The sequence below is a fragment of the Sminthopsis crassicaudata genome, chromosome 1, assembly GCF_048593235.1.
Source record: "Sminthopsis crassicaudata isolate SCR6 chromosome 1, ASM4859323v1, whole genome shotgun sequence".
Classification (NCBI taxonomy): domain Eukaryota; kingdom Metazoa; phylum Chordata; class Mammalia; order Dasyuromorphia; family Dasyuridae; genus Sminthopsis; species Sminthopsis crassicaudata.
This window is the reverse complement of record NC_133617.1, coordinates 34,289,004-34,303,921: the sequence shown is the minus strand read 5'-3', so window position 1 is coordinate 34,303,921 and position 14,918 is coordinate 34,289,004. Positions and strand designations below refer to the sequence as shown.

The 14,918-nt window shown below is 47.5% G+C and overlaps 1 protein-coding gene across 2 annotated transcripts in view; it reads left to right on the top strand.

The window, feature by feature from the left end:
* RILPL1 (Rab interacting lysosomal protein like 1) overlaps positions 1 to 14,918 on the top strand; it is a 44,196-nt gene that overhangs the window by 15,441 nt on the left and 13,837 nt on the right. For both annotated transcript variants that reach the window (XM_074299111.1, XM_074299103.1), the window contains exons 3-4: positions 5,003 to 5,121; positions 6,268 to 6,489. In XM_074299111.1, the coding sequence (XP_074155212.1) occupies positions 5,003 to 5,121; positions 6,268 to 6,489 (341 nt within the window). The remainder of the gene's footprint in view (positions 1 to 5,002; positions 5,122 to 6,267; positions 6,490 to 14,918) is intronic.

Sequence of the window (14,918 nt, the reverse complement as noted above, 5' to 3'; positions counted from 1 at the left end):
GGTTGGAGGTGTCCATGGCAATCTCACTGCCACTTCAGCCACAGGCCTGTGGTCCTCCCTGCAGGGCCCCTCTGCAAACAGGGAGCACCCAGTGAGCCCTGAGACCCAGGGACGTGGCACCGGTGCCGCTTGGCTGGGCTACTTCCGGCTTTCCATCTAGCAGTCGTTCTCAAGTGGAGATGCCCAAGCAGATGCCATGCGTGCCTTTCCAGGTTATTTTTATTTTGCACAGCAGACTTTGAGAACACAGCAAGGACAAAAACAACCTCCTTTTCAAACACCCCCCACACACGTATGCACAGAGCCTGGCTGCAGGCAGGCAGATGGGCCCCCTGGAGACGCCAGGCTCAGAGAGCAATGACAAACTGCCTGATGTCAATTTGGGGCACTTTTGGACGGAGGCCTTGAGCGCTAGATAAATGGTGAAAGACTTCAAGGGGAGAACATGTCTGGCTGGCATTCCTTTGCAGGTGGCTGGGTCGGGCCCAAGGGGGCCGGGCTCTGGACACAGGCCTGGAAGCAACAGTCATGTGCTCCCGGGACTTCAGGCTTGGCAGAGGGAACTGTATGCTTTGGGGCTGAGGTTAGCCAGGGATGGGTGATTGGGAATCGTTCCCTAAACTTTTAGCATGATAAACATAATGATAATTTTATATGATACAATAAATAATAATATTAATTAGTAAATTAATAGCAAGTGAATGAACAGAAAGCTAATCCTGCCCCTGCTTCAGAATCCAGCCAGTCACCAGGATGACAAGTGGACCAAAAGCTCTCTGGCTGCTGTGGAGATGGCTTAGAGTCAGAGCAGGTGATTGTAATCTAAGAAACAATCTGGGGTGAGGAAAAAGATCATTGCACCTGAAGTCCGCAGAGAGCTCAGTGTGAATCCTGCCTCTGACTTGGGATTTACTCTGTGGGATTGTGGGTAAATCGCTTAACCTTTCTGAACTTCAGTTTTCTCATATGTAAAATAGGAGATAATATTAATTATAACTAGTAATAGTAATAATAGTCATTAGTAGTAAATAATAAAATTATAATGTTAAAATATTTTATATATTTTTTATTATGCTACATATATCTATATATTTTATTTGTTATAAAAATAATAAAATTAGTAAATAGTAACTTCACAGACAACTGGGAAAATAAAAAAAATAGTAATTATGTCAGAGGCTTGTTGTGAAGATCAAATGAGATAATAAATTTTAAGTATTTTGCAAATTTAAAGCATTAAATAAATGAGAACTGTTATTATCATGATCATCATTTTTATCGATAGTTCGTAGAGTGGAGAAAACACTGACCCAGATTCTGGGCCAGGCGGTGGGCAGACACATTTCAGAAAAATGGAACTGATTCTGCCTTCAGAGAGATGGGGGCGGGGGTGCAAGGGCCAACATGCACAAGCGCAGATAGACATGCCTTATGCAAAGCAGATACAAGGTACTCTGGGGGAAGGAGGCCCTCATGATGGGAGAAGCAGGAAAGATTCCCTTGGAAGGTAGACTTAAGCTGAATGGTGAGAGCAGCCAGGGCTTTGAAGGGGAAATGCAGGCTAGGCAAAGGACCAAAAAGCCAGAGCCCAGGCGCAAAGATGGAGACAAAGCTGGGAAAAGTCTACCCTCGGGGAGCTCCGGCCCCAGTGGCCTCCTTCCCAAGTTGAGAGAGAGAGAGATTGTCCTCCAGGGAGTGAACCCCCAAACCCCCAAACCTGACTCTGTCTGGCATACACCCACATGGCGCACGTACACACATGCACACATAGACAAATGGAGCGTCTAGATTGACCCTTCTCTTGGGATATTCACTGGAAAAGGAAGCACTTGTTTGGCCCAGTGTGTCCAGAGCCTCCGGTCTCCGATTCCCAGCATCCTTGTTCATTGTTTGGGGCCCTTCATCCTTGGAGCTGAGCTCCTCAGAGGGCCTCCGAGCGGGGGAAGAGGCCCCCAAAAGGTCAGGCTCTGGAAGGAAGCAGGGCCTCTCCTTTCACTTAAAAAAAAAAAAAAGCAATCTGGCTGAGCTGTTCCTCTGAGGAAGGCAAGACATTGAGAAACAGGCTGCCTTGGCAGAAATTGGGGGGAGAGGAGCCCACACTGCTTGAGCAATAACCCACTTTATGAGCTCAAAGTGGCGCTGTCCCACTTAATAAGGTTATTATTATGTACTTAAGGAAAACAAACAGGAAATCAGCTCTCCCAAGGCAAATGTGGAAGCTGCTCTTGGGTTCTGAAGAACACGGGAGGCCCCAGAGCAGCCCTCTGGTCCATGTGTGCAAGTGAGACCACCTTTTCCCAGTCATCGGAACACAAGAGGCAGCTTGCCTCCCCGGTGTGCTTCTGGGGCTCCCTCACTCATATGTCTCCTCCAGGAAACCTTCCTGAAGCTCCCGGGATGAGATATGGAAGGAGCCTCATTTCACAGATGAGGAAACTGAGTTCCGACTTTGTCCAGTGCCCAAATAATGGCATAGCTAGGATTTGAATCCAGGACCTCTGACATCCATTTTGCCTCCCCTCTAAGTCAGAAATAATCAATCAATCAGGAAATACTTATTAGGCACTTACTATGCATCAGGAACCTAGTACTTTGCTTACGTACATTCTGTTTTTATTAAATGTGACAACCTGGAATACCTCTCAACTGGAATGCGAGTCTCCACAAAAAAAGGCTATGCTAACTAGCTGCAGGGAACATCTGTTCATAACAGGAGCCCCATCAATGTGTTTATTCTTACTAGTCAGCCACAGATACCATTAGCTCAAAATAAAAGGGATTTAGTGAAATAATATAATAAATGAAGTAGCAATAAAACTGGACTGGCTTGCAATTTTTTTTTTCTTTTCTCTCTAGCTCATTTTACAGATGAGGAAACTGAGGCAAATAGAGTGGGGGGAACTAGTAAGTGTCTGAGGCTGGATTTGAACTCACAAACTAGTCTGTGCACTATGGCACCAACTAGCTTCCAAAGGACGTATAATAGCAAGATAATTTGTTTTGGAAGAGAAAGCTAAAATTCTGCAGGAGCTTAGAAAAGGGAAGAATCCCAGTCTTTTGGTGAGAAGGCTTCTTGAAGGCAGTGGGAGGAGTTCGAGTTCTTCTGTAAAAGATTTCTGTAGGTGTCCGTAGGCTGGAAGCCGTTCCTGGCAGATACTGCCATAAGTAAAAACGTGAAGGTGGGAAAAAACAGAATATGTCAGGGCAAAAATAAGTCCAGTCAGTCGTTTGGTCCACTAGCATCCATTAAGCATTCAGCTAATTAGACAGCATTTATTAGACATTTGGTTGATTAGCATTTATTAGATATTTAGTTAATTGATGTAACATTTAGTTAATTAGCATTTATTGGCCATTTGGTTTATTAGCCTTTGCTGAACATTATTCCAAACACTGAACTCAGTGCTGAAGCTACAGAGAAAGGTGACAGAAGGTCTCTGCCCTCAAAGAACTTCCAATTTAATGGAGGAGACACCTTGCAAACAACTTGTTTCAAATAAGGGATTGTTGGGAGAAATTGGAGATGATCAACAAAGAGAAGACACTAACCTTGAGGGACAACAGGAAAGGCTTCCATGGAAGGTAGAATTTTGCCTAGGATTTAAAGGAAGCCAGGAGGTAGAAATGAGGAGGGACCGGAGCCGGTCAGAGAAGTGAAAGCATCTGGAGTGCTAGAATGGAATTTTTTGTTTGAGGATCACAGAGTACATGGGGTGATGGGTGTAAGCTTTAAGGGAGGAAAAGGACTTACCTGGAGCAATTTGATTGATTAGTGCTGGGGGGGCACTAATTGATTGGAAGGTCACATTCATTTTTTTTTTGTTTTAATTTTTTGAGTTTTTTTGCTGAGGAAATTGGGGTTAAGTGACTTGCCCAGAGTCTCACAGCTAGGAAGTAGTAAGTGTTTGAAACTATATTTGAACTCAGGTCCTCCTGACTTCAGGGTTGGTATTTTATATATTCATGTTTTAGGAAGATCATTTAGTGGCTGAATGGAGGATGGACTGGAGTGGGATGATCCTTGAGGCTGGCAGATCCCCAGCAGCTATTGTAGTCATCCAGGTGTGAGATGATGAAGGCCTGTATCAGGGTCAAAATGGGTTCATGATTTAGACATAAAGAGTGATATTATACGCAAATTAGAAGAACATAGGCTAGTTTACCTTGGAGGTCTATGGAGAAGGAAGGAATTTGTGACCAAAGAAGAACTGGAACTCATAAATGAACACCAAATAGATAATTTTGATTATATTAAGCTAAAATTTTTTTGTACAAACAAAACTAATGCAGACAAGATTAGAAGGGAAGCAATAAATTGGGAAAACATTTTACATTTAAGAGTTCTAATAAAGGCCTCATCTCTAAAATATATAAAGAAATTTATAAGAATTCAAGCCATTCAACAATTGATACATGGTCAAAGGATCTGAACAGACAATTCTCAGATAAAGAAATTGAAACCATTTCTAGACATATGAAAAGGTGCTCTCAATCACTATTGATCAGAGAAATACAAATTAAGACAACTCTGAGATTGGCTAAAATGACAGGAAAAGATTATGACAAACATTTAAGGGGATGTGGGGAAACTGGGACACTGATGCATTGTTGGTGGAGTTGTGAAAGAATCCAGCCATTCTGGAGAGCAATCTGGAATTATGCCCAAAAAGTTATCAAACTGTGCATACATACCCTTTGATCCAGCAGCGCTACTACTGGGCTTATATTCCAAGGAAATAATAAAGAAGGGAAAGGGACCTGTATGTGCCGAAATGTTTGTGGCGGCCCTTTTTGCAGTGGCAAGGAACTGGAAACTGAGTGGATGCCCATCAGTTGGAGAATGGCTGAATAAGTTATGGTATAAATGTTTTTGTTCTATAAGAAACAAGAAACGATCACCAGGATGATTTCAGAGAGGCCTGGGGAGAGGGCAGTGTCAGAGGAGAAGAGGTATTCAAGCAGGTCCCTGACTGTGCCATTGGCTTTATCTTTCCTGTACCAGGCATGTCAGAGAGGGAGCGGCAAGTGATGAAGAAGCTGAAAGAGGTGGTAGACAAACAGCGGGATGAGATCCGGGCTAAGGACCGGGAGCTCGGCCTGAAGAACGAGGACGTGGAGGCCGTAAGTAGGGAGGTGCCTTGACCGTGTAGCCCCGATCCCAGAGAAGGAGGCTGAGGGCATCCTTGAAGCTCTCCAGCTCTCTCCACATCTGGGTACCCAGCGTCACCGTACTTGGTCTGAGACGCTGCTGTGCCCAAGGCAGAGTGGGAAAATAGTGTCCAGAGCTAGCTGGTCTTCTGTAAAGGGCAGCAGCATCAGATCCCCTTAATTGCCCCCCGGATTACCTGGTACTTTATATAGACATATGCATGTTGTCTAGCCATGTATAAAGTAAGTCCCTTAAGGGCAGAGCTTCTTTTGCTTATTATATCACAAGTATCTATGAGAGGTCCCAGCACATAGTAGGTACTGCTTGACTGCCTGATTTGTGTATCCCTAATGCCTGGCCAAAGTTTAACACATAGTAGGCATTTAACAAATGCTTACTCAATGGTTGCATCACCAATGCCTGGCATACAGTAGGCACTTAATAAATGCTTGTTGCTTGACCCGCCCAATTTTTGTATCCCTAGTGCCTAGCGGAAGTTTAATACATAATAGGCATTTAACAAATGTTTATTCAATGGTTGATTTTTGTTCTTTGTATCCCTGGCATATAATAGGTGCTTAATAAATACCTACTGATTGATTTTTGGTTTTGTATCTCCAGTTTTTGGCATAGCATCTGATACATGGAGCTTAATAAATGCTTATGCATTGATTGACTAATTTTTATATTTGTACCCTCAGTACCTAGCACACAGTTGTTCAATTACATCCAATTCTTTTTGGGTGCATTTGGAGTTTTCTTGGCAGACATATTGGAGTAGTTCACCATTTCCTTCTCCAGTTCATTTTATAGATGAGGAAGCTGAGGTAGACAGAGTTAAAGGACTTGCTCAGGGTCACACAGCTAGTAAGCATGGGGTCAGATTTGAACTCAGGTCCTCCTGGCTCCAGGCGTGGTGCTCTACCCGCCCTGCCACCTAGCTGCCCCACAGAAGGTGCTCAATAAATGCCTGTGGATTCATTTTTTTCTGACAAGGAGAGGGCAGAAGTGTGGGGTCCGGGTGTGTCCGGGCAGGGCCCTGTACTGGAGGGGTGTATGGCTGAGGCTGCTCAGCAGACAGCCCTCCAGGAGCCCCCCTTCACCTTCCCCCCCCCCAGCTTCAGCAGCAGCAGAGCCGGCTGATGAAGATTAACCACGACCTGCGACATCGCATCACTGTGGTGGAGGCGCAGGGCAAGGCGCTGATCGAGCAGAAGGTGGAGCTGGAGGCGTACCTGCAGACCAAGGAGCAGGAGATGGGCAGCATGCGGGCCGAGATCGGGAAACTCCGGGAGAAGCTCAAGGGGGAGCCCAGCCAGAACGGAGAGGAGCAGGGCGCGGTGAGTGTGGGGGTCTGGCGGGGCGGGCCTGCTCAGAAAGGCTTCCCTCTTCCCATATGCTGTGGGGCAGCCGCTATTTATTCTCCCATTTGACAGATGAGAAACCTGAGGACAAGTAGATGTGATAACGTGCCCATCACCACACTGTGAGTTCAGGGCACATAGAATACTAGAACCCAGTGCTTCTGATCCCCAGATTCTTTCAAATCACTTTTCTTTTTTCTTTTTCTATTTTAGATAAAGAACTTTGGGGTTTTCTGACTCTTCCGTTTGCATTTCCCCCAGAAAAAGTTTTCTCAGCAGGTTTTGACTTTTGTATCATAGATTTCCCCTCCTCTCCCACTGAAGCTCCATTTTGATAAAGAAAAACCCTCACACCAGACATCAGAACAGGGATGGTGAGGTTGTTTCCGCCTTCTCAAAACGAGGTGGTGGCCTGTGGGGGTGGACCGAGGCATGCCTTTTCAGGCACGGCCAATGAGGTGATTGCTTTTGCTCGAATATACTAATGGGTGCCACGGATAGAGTGACGGTCTGGAGAGTGCTGAATGAGGAATCAAGATTTAAATCCCGAGCCTGTTTCCTGATGTGTAAAGGGAAGGGGCTAGACTACTGGTTTCCTAGGTCCCATCCAACTCTTCTTTTTTGGCTGAGATAATTGAGTGACTTGCCCAGGGTCACCCAGCCAGCAAGTGTTAAGTGTCTGAGACCAGATTTGAACTCAGGGCTGGTGCTCTATCCCCTGCGCCACCTAGCTGCCCCTGCCCCCCTGGCCCTTCCAGCTCCTAAGCGTGATGGACAGAGACAGGAAGATTGGGTTCAGATTCCGCCTCCGATGATTCCTAGAGTCGGCGGGTCCTTTCCAGAGGGTCGATTCCTATTCTACAAAGTGAACAGAAAAATAAAAATAAACAGAGTGGCTGAGGTGATTTCTGAGGGGCCAGGGAGACCTTGGCTCAGAGACTTCGGCCCCCAGCCAGGTCCTTCCACAGTGAGAATTAAGGGTTAGCCCTGAGGGTCCTGAGGGGCGACCACCCCCACTCTACGTCTGCCATCTTCTGAAGTCAATTTAGATGGGGAGAGCCGGTGGGAAGCCAGAAGGATACATTTTTACAAGACCATCAATAAAACATTAAAAAAAGGAAAGTGTTACGCAAAGCTGACCAAGGCAGCAGCTTTTGTGATGACCCCAAGCTGAGGGGTGACGAGGGCTTTCGCCCAGACTCTGGGAGAGGCCGTGGATGATAACGTCATCCCTCCTTTCTCTCCAGCTGCTGCCCCTCCCTCCCCAGAAGGCTCAGCTTGACCTCCCACAGGCAGGACTGAGCCTGGCCTCTCCAGCCCAGCTCGGACTCGGGCCTAGCAGGCAGCCCCTGGCAAGTCCAGGCGTTACAGGACACTTCCCTCCCTAGGACAGGGATCCTCTGGCGGAAACCTGCAGTGGGACTAGGGGTATTACATTCAGTTAGGGCTCATCATCACTGGGGGGGGGGGGGCGATGCTCAGGCTTCCTTTCTGGTTAGGAGTGGTCTTTGGCCCCTGGGCGCCTTCAAATAACCTGTCCATTCCACAAGGCAAGAAGCATGTCCCTGCTTCTTCCATCTCCTGTTCTAAGCCCCCCCCCCAGCCCTGACATCCCCTGTTCTAAGCCCCACCCCAGCCCTGACATCCCCTGTTATAAGGACTCTCCCAGGCCTGACACCCCCTGTTCTAAGCCCCCCAGCCCTGACATCCCCTGTTCTAAGCCCCCTCCCAGCTCTGACATCCCCTGTTCTAAGGCCCCACCCAGCCCTGACATCCTGGGTCTTAAGCCCCAGCCCTGACAATCTATGTTCAAAGATATTCTACATTCGTCTTCTCCCTCTTGAGTCTCAATATTACTCCAAGGAAACTTGATAGTCCTATTTATTGGTCCTTGAACAGAAGTTCCTCACGTTCTCAATTTAATTCAACAAGCACAGATTAAGCACCGGCTGTGTGCAGAGGTATTGCATATACAGATATAACCAAGAGCAGGTCAGTGGGCAGGGACCCCTTTGGCCCTTAGATCTCTGAAGTCTGACCAGAAGTCTTGACTCCCAGAAGCCTCCGTTACACCGGAGGAAAGGCGGCCCTCCTCAGGGGATAAGGAAATAGGAAGTGTGTGCGGTGCTTTCAGGCATGGGAGAGCATGGCACCTGAGGGGCATTAGAAAAGGCCTCTGAGCTGGCCGGGCCTTGAAGGAAGCCTGAGAGCTTCGAGAGGTGGAGGGAAGGAGGGTGAGCGTTTCCAGCCCATCGGAGGGCAGCGTGCCCCAAAGTAGGAAGGATGTAGCGCACTGCCGAAATGCTTCTGGGAAGGGTGGGAATAGACCCCCTCGGGTTATTACCCAGGCAGACCTGGGCTCCTGCGAAATCTGTTAGAAAAGACAAGCTGGATCCAGATTGTGAAGCAATTTAAAAGCTAACGGGAGGGACAGCTAGGGGGCACTTCCTGGCTCTGGGACCCTGGGTGAGTCACTTAACCCCAATTGCTTCAAAAAAAAAAAAAAAGCTAAAGGGGGAAGCAGCTGAATTTTCTTAAGGAGGAAAAAGTGCTTTGGCCTTTGCTCTAGGAACATCTGCCTCCGTACAGCTGGGGAAAGATGGACTGGGGAGGGGGAGCTGGTTAGGAGGCAATCCCCATGGACCAGGTGGGAGCAGCAGCAGCAACTTGAGGTTGTTCTGTTTTTAGGTAATTGGGTTATAAGTGACTTGGCCAGGGTCTCACAGCTTTTAAGCACCTGAAGTCAAATTTGACTCTAGGTCTGGCGCTCTATCCACAGCATCATCTAGCTTCCCTCCCTGAAAACACATGATCTAGACCAGGGGTTCTCAAACTACGGCCCGAGGGCCAGATGCTGTGGCTGAGGACGTTTATGCACCTGCTGGGTTATGGCAAACGGGCTGAGGGGCGGAGGCAGAGCGGGAGCTTTTGTTTTTACTACAGTCCGGCCTCCCAGTCTGAGGGACAGGGAACTGGCCCCTATTTAAAAAGTTTGAGGACCCCTGGTCTAAACAGTACAAATAATATGATTTCCATCTTTTTTTTTTTTTTTTTTTTTTTTTTTTTTTGGGCCTGGTGTTCTGAGTATCTTTCTTTTTTATTATTTTAGTTTTTTATTTACAAAACATATGCATGGGTAATTTTTCAACACTGACCCTTGCAAAACCTCTGTCCCCACTTTTCCCCTCCTTCCCCCCACCCTCCCCTAGATGGGAGGCAGTCCCATGCATGTTAAACATGTTAAAGTATATATTATGGTTTCCATCTTTAAATGATGAGCCTGAGGCAGCTTGGTGGTGCAGTGGGGAGAGCACCAGCCCTGGTCGACCTGCATTCGAATCCTGCTTCAGACATTTCCTGACTGAGAGACCCTGAACTCTCAGCCTCATCTGTAAAATGGGCATAAGAGGGTGCTAGTGAGATAATATATCTTGTAAACCTTATAAAATATCGTGTAAACCTTTTACTACCTGAGTATTACCTAAATGACAGCATTTATTTTTTGTCATCATCATTAGGCTAATGGAAATCAAATGACTTGCCTAAAGTCACACAGTTAAGAGATGTCAGGATTCAAACTCTTGGCTCCATCAATGTAGGAAATCCCCTCTGCCAATTCAGGGTGACAACGTTTTTTTTTAAAAATCCTTTTGCCAAAGGAATGATCTTCCTTTTCCTCCCTTGATACCTCTGTTTCACATCATCTTTTTTTCCCCATTTTTAAGAAAAAAAAATTTTCTTAAGGAAATTAGGGATAAAGGACTTACTTAGGGTCAACAAAGAAAGGAAATGTCTGAGGCTGAATTTGAACTCGTGTCCTCCTGATGCCAGAGCTGGTGCTCTCTATCTCCTGCCCCTTTTCACATAATCTTGCAGAAGACATCTCCAAGATCATCTGGTCTAGCCCATAGCTCAACAAGAGTTCTCTCTGGGCCAGAGACCATAGGGAGGGAGCCCCAAGGCAGCCCAGCCATCCTGCTTTTGCCCGGTTCTGATGGTCAGCAAGTTTCTCCTGACATCAGATTTTATTTTGTCCCTCTGCCCCTCCCAGCCACAGCCACCATTTCTGCCTTCTCCTGCCTCAGAGCCACCGCTCTGCTGGGTGCGATCCGCTCTCCATGAGCTAGCCGATAAATACCCAAAACAGTTACCGTGACTCTCCTAAGGCCCCCCTTCTCCAGGCTGAACATCCCCAGTTCCTTCAGCCTCTCTTGAGACTTGAAAAAGCATCCTGGATGTTTTTTTAAAATCTGCTGCAACTTAACGGGGTCCTTTCCAAAGCAGGTTCTTCTGCCCCCCAGAGCCTAAATTGTCGAAATGGATAACTGACCAGGGTGGAGTCCTTGGAACCATCCCCTTCCTGGTACTTCTGTGAATGGCATCTAAGTTCACATCCTATTTTTTTTAAAGCCACATCATATTGTTAACTTATATTAAGCTACAAGGGCCTGAAAATCCCCAGGATTTTTGCAGACAAATGGCTAACCAGGCTTCCCCATCCTGGGCTTGGGAACTTAAATTTTTAACCCAATTATATGACTTTACATTTATTTCTTGTTAAGTTTCATCTGATTAGATGGGGGCGGGGGAGCCCAGTGCTTTAGTTCAGGAGCTTTTTGGATCCCAGCTCCGCCTTCCCCGCTGTGAGCCATCCCTCCCGGTACTGACAGAATTCATGCCTCCATCCAGATCACTGCTAAAAATGTTAACTAGCACAGGTCCCTGAGGCACTCCACTGGAGACCTCCTGCCACACTAACATGGACCCATTAATGATTCTGCTTTTGTTCAGATCATTTAACCAGCTCCAAATCCACCCAAGTGTATTATCTAGCACTCAGCCCTCTGTGTTTTCCGCAAGAATAACACAAGAGACTGTCATATATTTTGATAAAATTTAGGTCAACTGTGTATAAGCATTTCCCTGATCTAGTAACCCTGTCAGAAAAGGAAATGTTTGTCTGGGACGGGCCAGTCTTAATGACGCCATGCTGGATCGGGGTTGAAAAATATCTTTTCCTTGTGCATGTATAACCTATATCAGATTTCTTGATGTCTTGGGGAAGGAGGAGGGGAGGAAGGAAGGGAGAAAAAAAATTGGAACTCAAAAAAAATTAATCTGCTCCATTTTGTGTGTCTATATACACATATATATGTAAATTTTTTTTAGTATCTTGCCAGGAATGAAGGACAAGGTCATTGGTCTGTAGTTTCTCTCTGTTTGAAAATCAGGACTTCTGTCCTTCCCCTTGGTTTTTCAAAGTTGCTGACAGTGACCTCAGTAAATCCTGCTTTCAGGGCTCAGGAACATAGTTCATGCGCCCTGTAACTTGAGTTCAGCCAGTGCTTCTTGTTTCTCTGTTCTTCCTCTCCTCCTTCCCTCCTCTCCTCCTTTCTGGCTTTCACATCCCCCTTTCCTCCCCCCCTTCTCCCTCTGTCTCTCTCTCCATCTCTCCTGTCTCTGTCACACACACACCACTTAAGCAGTCATTCTGCCCTGGTAGTCTACCACCTTTTCATTAAGAGGAGGGAAATCTGTCTCGTCCTCAGTCCCCCGGAATCAAGCTCGGTCTCCGCTTCGATGAGACGCGGCTGCGTCTATGTTGCTTTCTTACTGTGCTTCGTTCACTGGTCAGTCCTATACTCGGAGAGAACTCCTCCAGAGGCCCTGAGCCTCCTCCCTGTGGGGTTCTGCCCTCCAGCCCCGGAGTGACTCCTGGGAAGTGCGTCCCTGTGATCCCCTGTCCCGGGTGAGGAAAACCCTCTGGGACAGGAGTGGGAGGCCGGCTGGTGGAGCAGAGATAAGCTGAGCCAGCTTTCTGCCTCGCTAATGGGCTGTAACCAGAGAGCTCCATCCCAGACGGGCCCGATTGCCATCTTGCTTCTCGGCTGGTATCAGGGAGGGAGCCCCGACCTCCCTTCAGGGCTGGATCACAGTTCAGTGTAGTAGACAGTGTTGGACCTGGGGACAGGATCGTAGATAACCGTAAGAAGAGACAGGTGACTTATCTGGGTTCAGATCTCCCCTCTGACACACATTAGCTGTATGTGTGACCCCGGACAAATGACTTCATCTCTCTGTGACTCAGTTTCCTCATCTGCAAAAGGAGGGTGGAATGAGTTGGACACTATGATTTATATAATCTCTGCTTTCATAAGCCAGAATCTGAGAACAGGCTTGCCTGCTTAGAGACAACTAGAGATGGCCCTTGGACTCCAGGTCGTGTCTGGAGGAGTGTTAGGGGATTAGGCTGCCCTTCAAGCCTCCCAAGTGCTCCAAGGGAAACCTTTTCAGGGGATGAATCAGTTGGCAGGAGGAAGAATAATGAACTCAGTCTCTTGGAAGCTTATCCATGGTCTGGCATCCTAAAGATGCTTCCAGATGTCTGGAAGGGAGCGGGGTATCCACCCTGGCTACAACAGGCCCGCTTGGAAAAGCCTCTTACCCCTAACATATTCTTCTTCGGGTATGGGATTAGAGGCAGCCAAACTCTGGGCTCTACTGTGCCTTCCCTCGGCCTGCCCTGGCAGTCTGCTGGCCTTGGTTTGAATCTTGTGGGGCGACTTTTGGGGGGCAGGGGCCATCCAAATCCACATGCTTTTGTTAAGCCCCTTCTCTGGGTTCTGGTGGATCAGAGAGCTGGCCTGCAACTCCAGAAGACACAGGTTCAAACCTCATGATGGCTACATGATTCTGGGCAAGTCTCTTTCAACCCTGACAGAGCAGTTACAGTTCCTTTGCCGACAAGGAACGGGTGCTGAGTGCTGAAAAGGGACACGAAGGCCAAAGCAGTTAAACCACACGTCCTCAAAGGGCCTACACAAGGGGGAAGAGAGAAGTCAATAGGAAGCAGGCACAAAATAATTTGGATTTAAGTAGATGGTCTGGTGGACGGCTTCCTTTGGGTTCGCTAGCATCAGGAAAGAAAGACCTGGCCCTGACGTGAAATCCAAGGCCGGGTTTGCCTCTTTTCCAGCAGAGCCCGGCTCTTTGCCCACTGCCGATTTATCCTTCCTTCTGGAAGAAGTCTTGTTCCTCCATCCTTCCCTGGAATAACTGCCATCTCCTCCGAAATGGGAAGTGCTATGGCCCAGCCCTGCCCCACCTCCACTGAGTTTCCTGCCAATGAGGGCTTTTTTGACTCTGACCTTGAACTCTTCTGCTTTTCTCATCCTGGGCTCACCTCTGCCTCTTGAACCTTGCAAATCTCAAATCTTCTTTGCACCCCTCCTAACACAGAAGAAGCCTCGGGCAGATCAGAGCCAGAATACTAGCTCTGCTACCATCTACCCGGGAGGTCCTTCACTTCCTTGGCCTCAGTTTTTTTATCTGTATAATGGGGGATTAGGACTAGATGACCTTTGAATCCATGCTTGTTACCCCTTTCTGAATCTCTGCATTTCCAAGCCAGAGGAGGATGGGAACCCCTCCCATGTGGTAATAAGACATTTTCCCATGGGTCAACAAAGGTGATCACCTCTTTTGGGTGCTGGAGATGGAACCGTAGTGACGTGAGTCTCTGACGTCTTGTGGATTTCTGTCCAGGCTGCATGTGGGAAGGGAGCGCATCCTCAGGCTGGCCCTCAGCTTCTCTCTGTATCACTCAGAATCAGTTCTTTTTACTCACCAAAATAAAAATGGCAGGGAAGAGGAAGGACAGTGTCCACTGTGACTCATAAGAATGAGCTAAGTCTGGTCTAGGACCTAGTGACTGATGGGAAGAATGTAAATGAGTCACAGGAAATCAGACAATATGGCTAGATCTGATCCACCATAAGCCAGGTGAATATTTAATACAATCAAATAACCTTTATGAAATATCTATCAAAAGAAACTAGGAAAATCTAGCCACTAACTACCCACCCAGCCATCCATCCATTCATCAAATGGGTCCTATGTGTCGTAGCCTAATCCTAGGCACTCTTAGGGTGCAAATAAATGTAAGAGTCAGTTCAGTCCGCACTTACTATCTATCAGCTGTAGGCAAGGTCTCATGACAGGCTCTGCTAAGAAGGCCCGTTGGGCTGGGCCTCTAAGGTCCGTCCCGGGCTTGGGTGCGGAGGCGGTCAGAGGCTCGTTTCCTCCTCGTAGCTGCATCCCTGCCACCCAGCGCAGGACCTTCCTACTGTATGTAGGTGCTTAAATAAATGCATGATGAATAATACATGCTTGTTGTTGGAAGTTCAGGGAACAGATGGTGCTGAGTGCTGGCGTGAGATGGGCCAGGTGGGTTTGAGTCAGACTGGCGAGTCTGAATGTCACAGTGAAGAGTCTGTATCTTCTCCTAGGCGAGCAGGTTCCCGCTCCTTCTCTTCCCCACTCCCTCTCCTCCCCACTCCTTCCCTTGGAGATCTGAACATACCTAGCGAAGCTTCCTCAAACGCCCCAACACCCAGGCCCCCGGT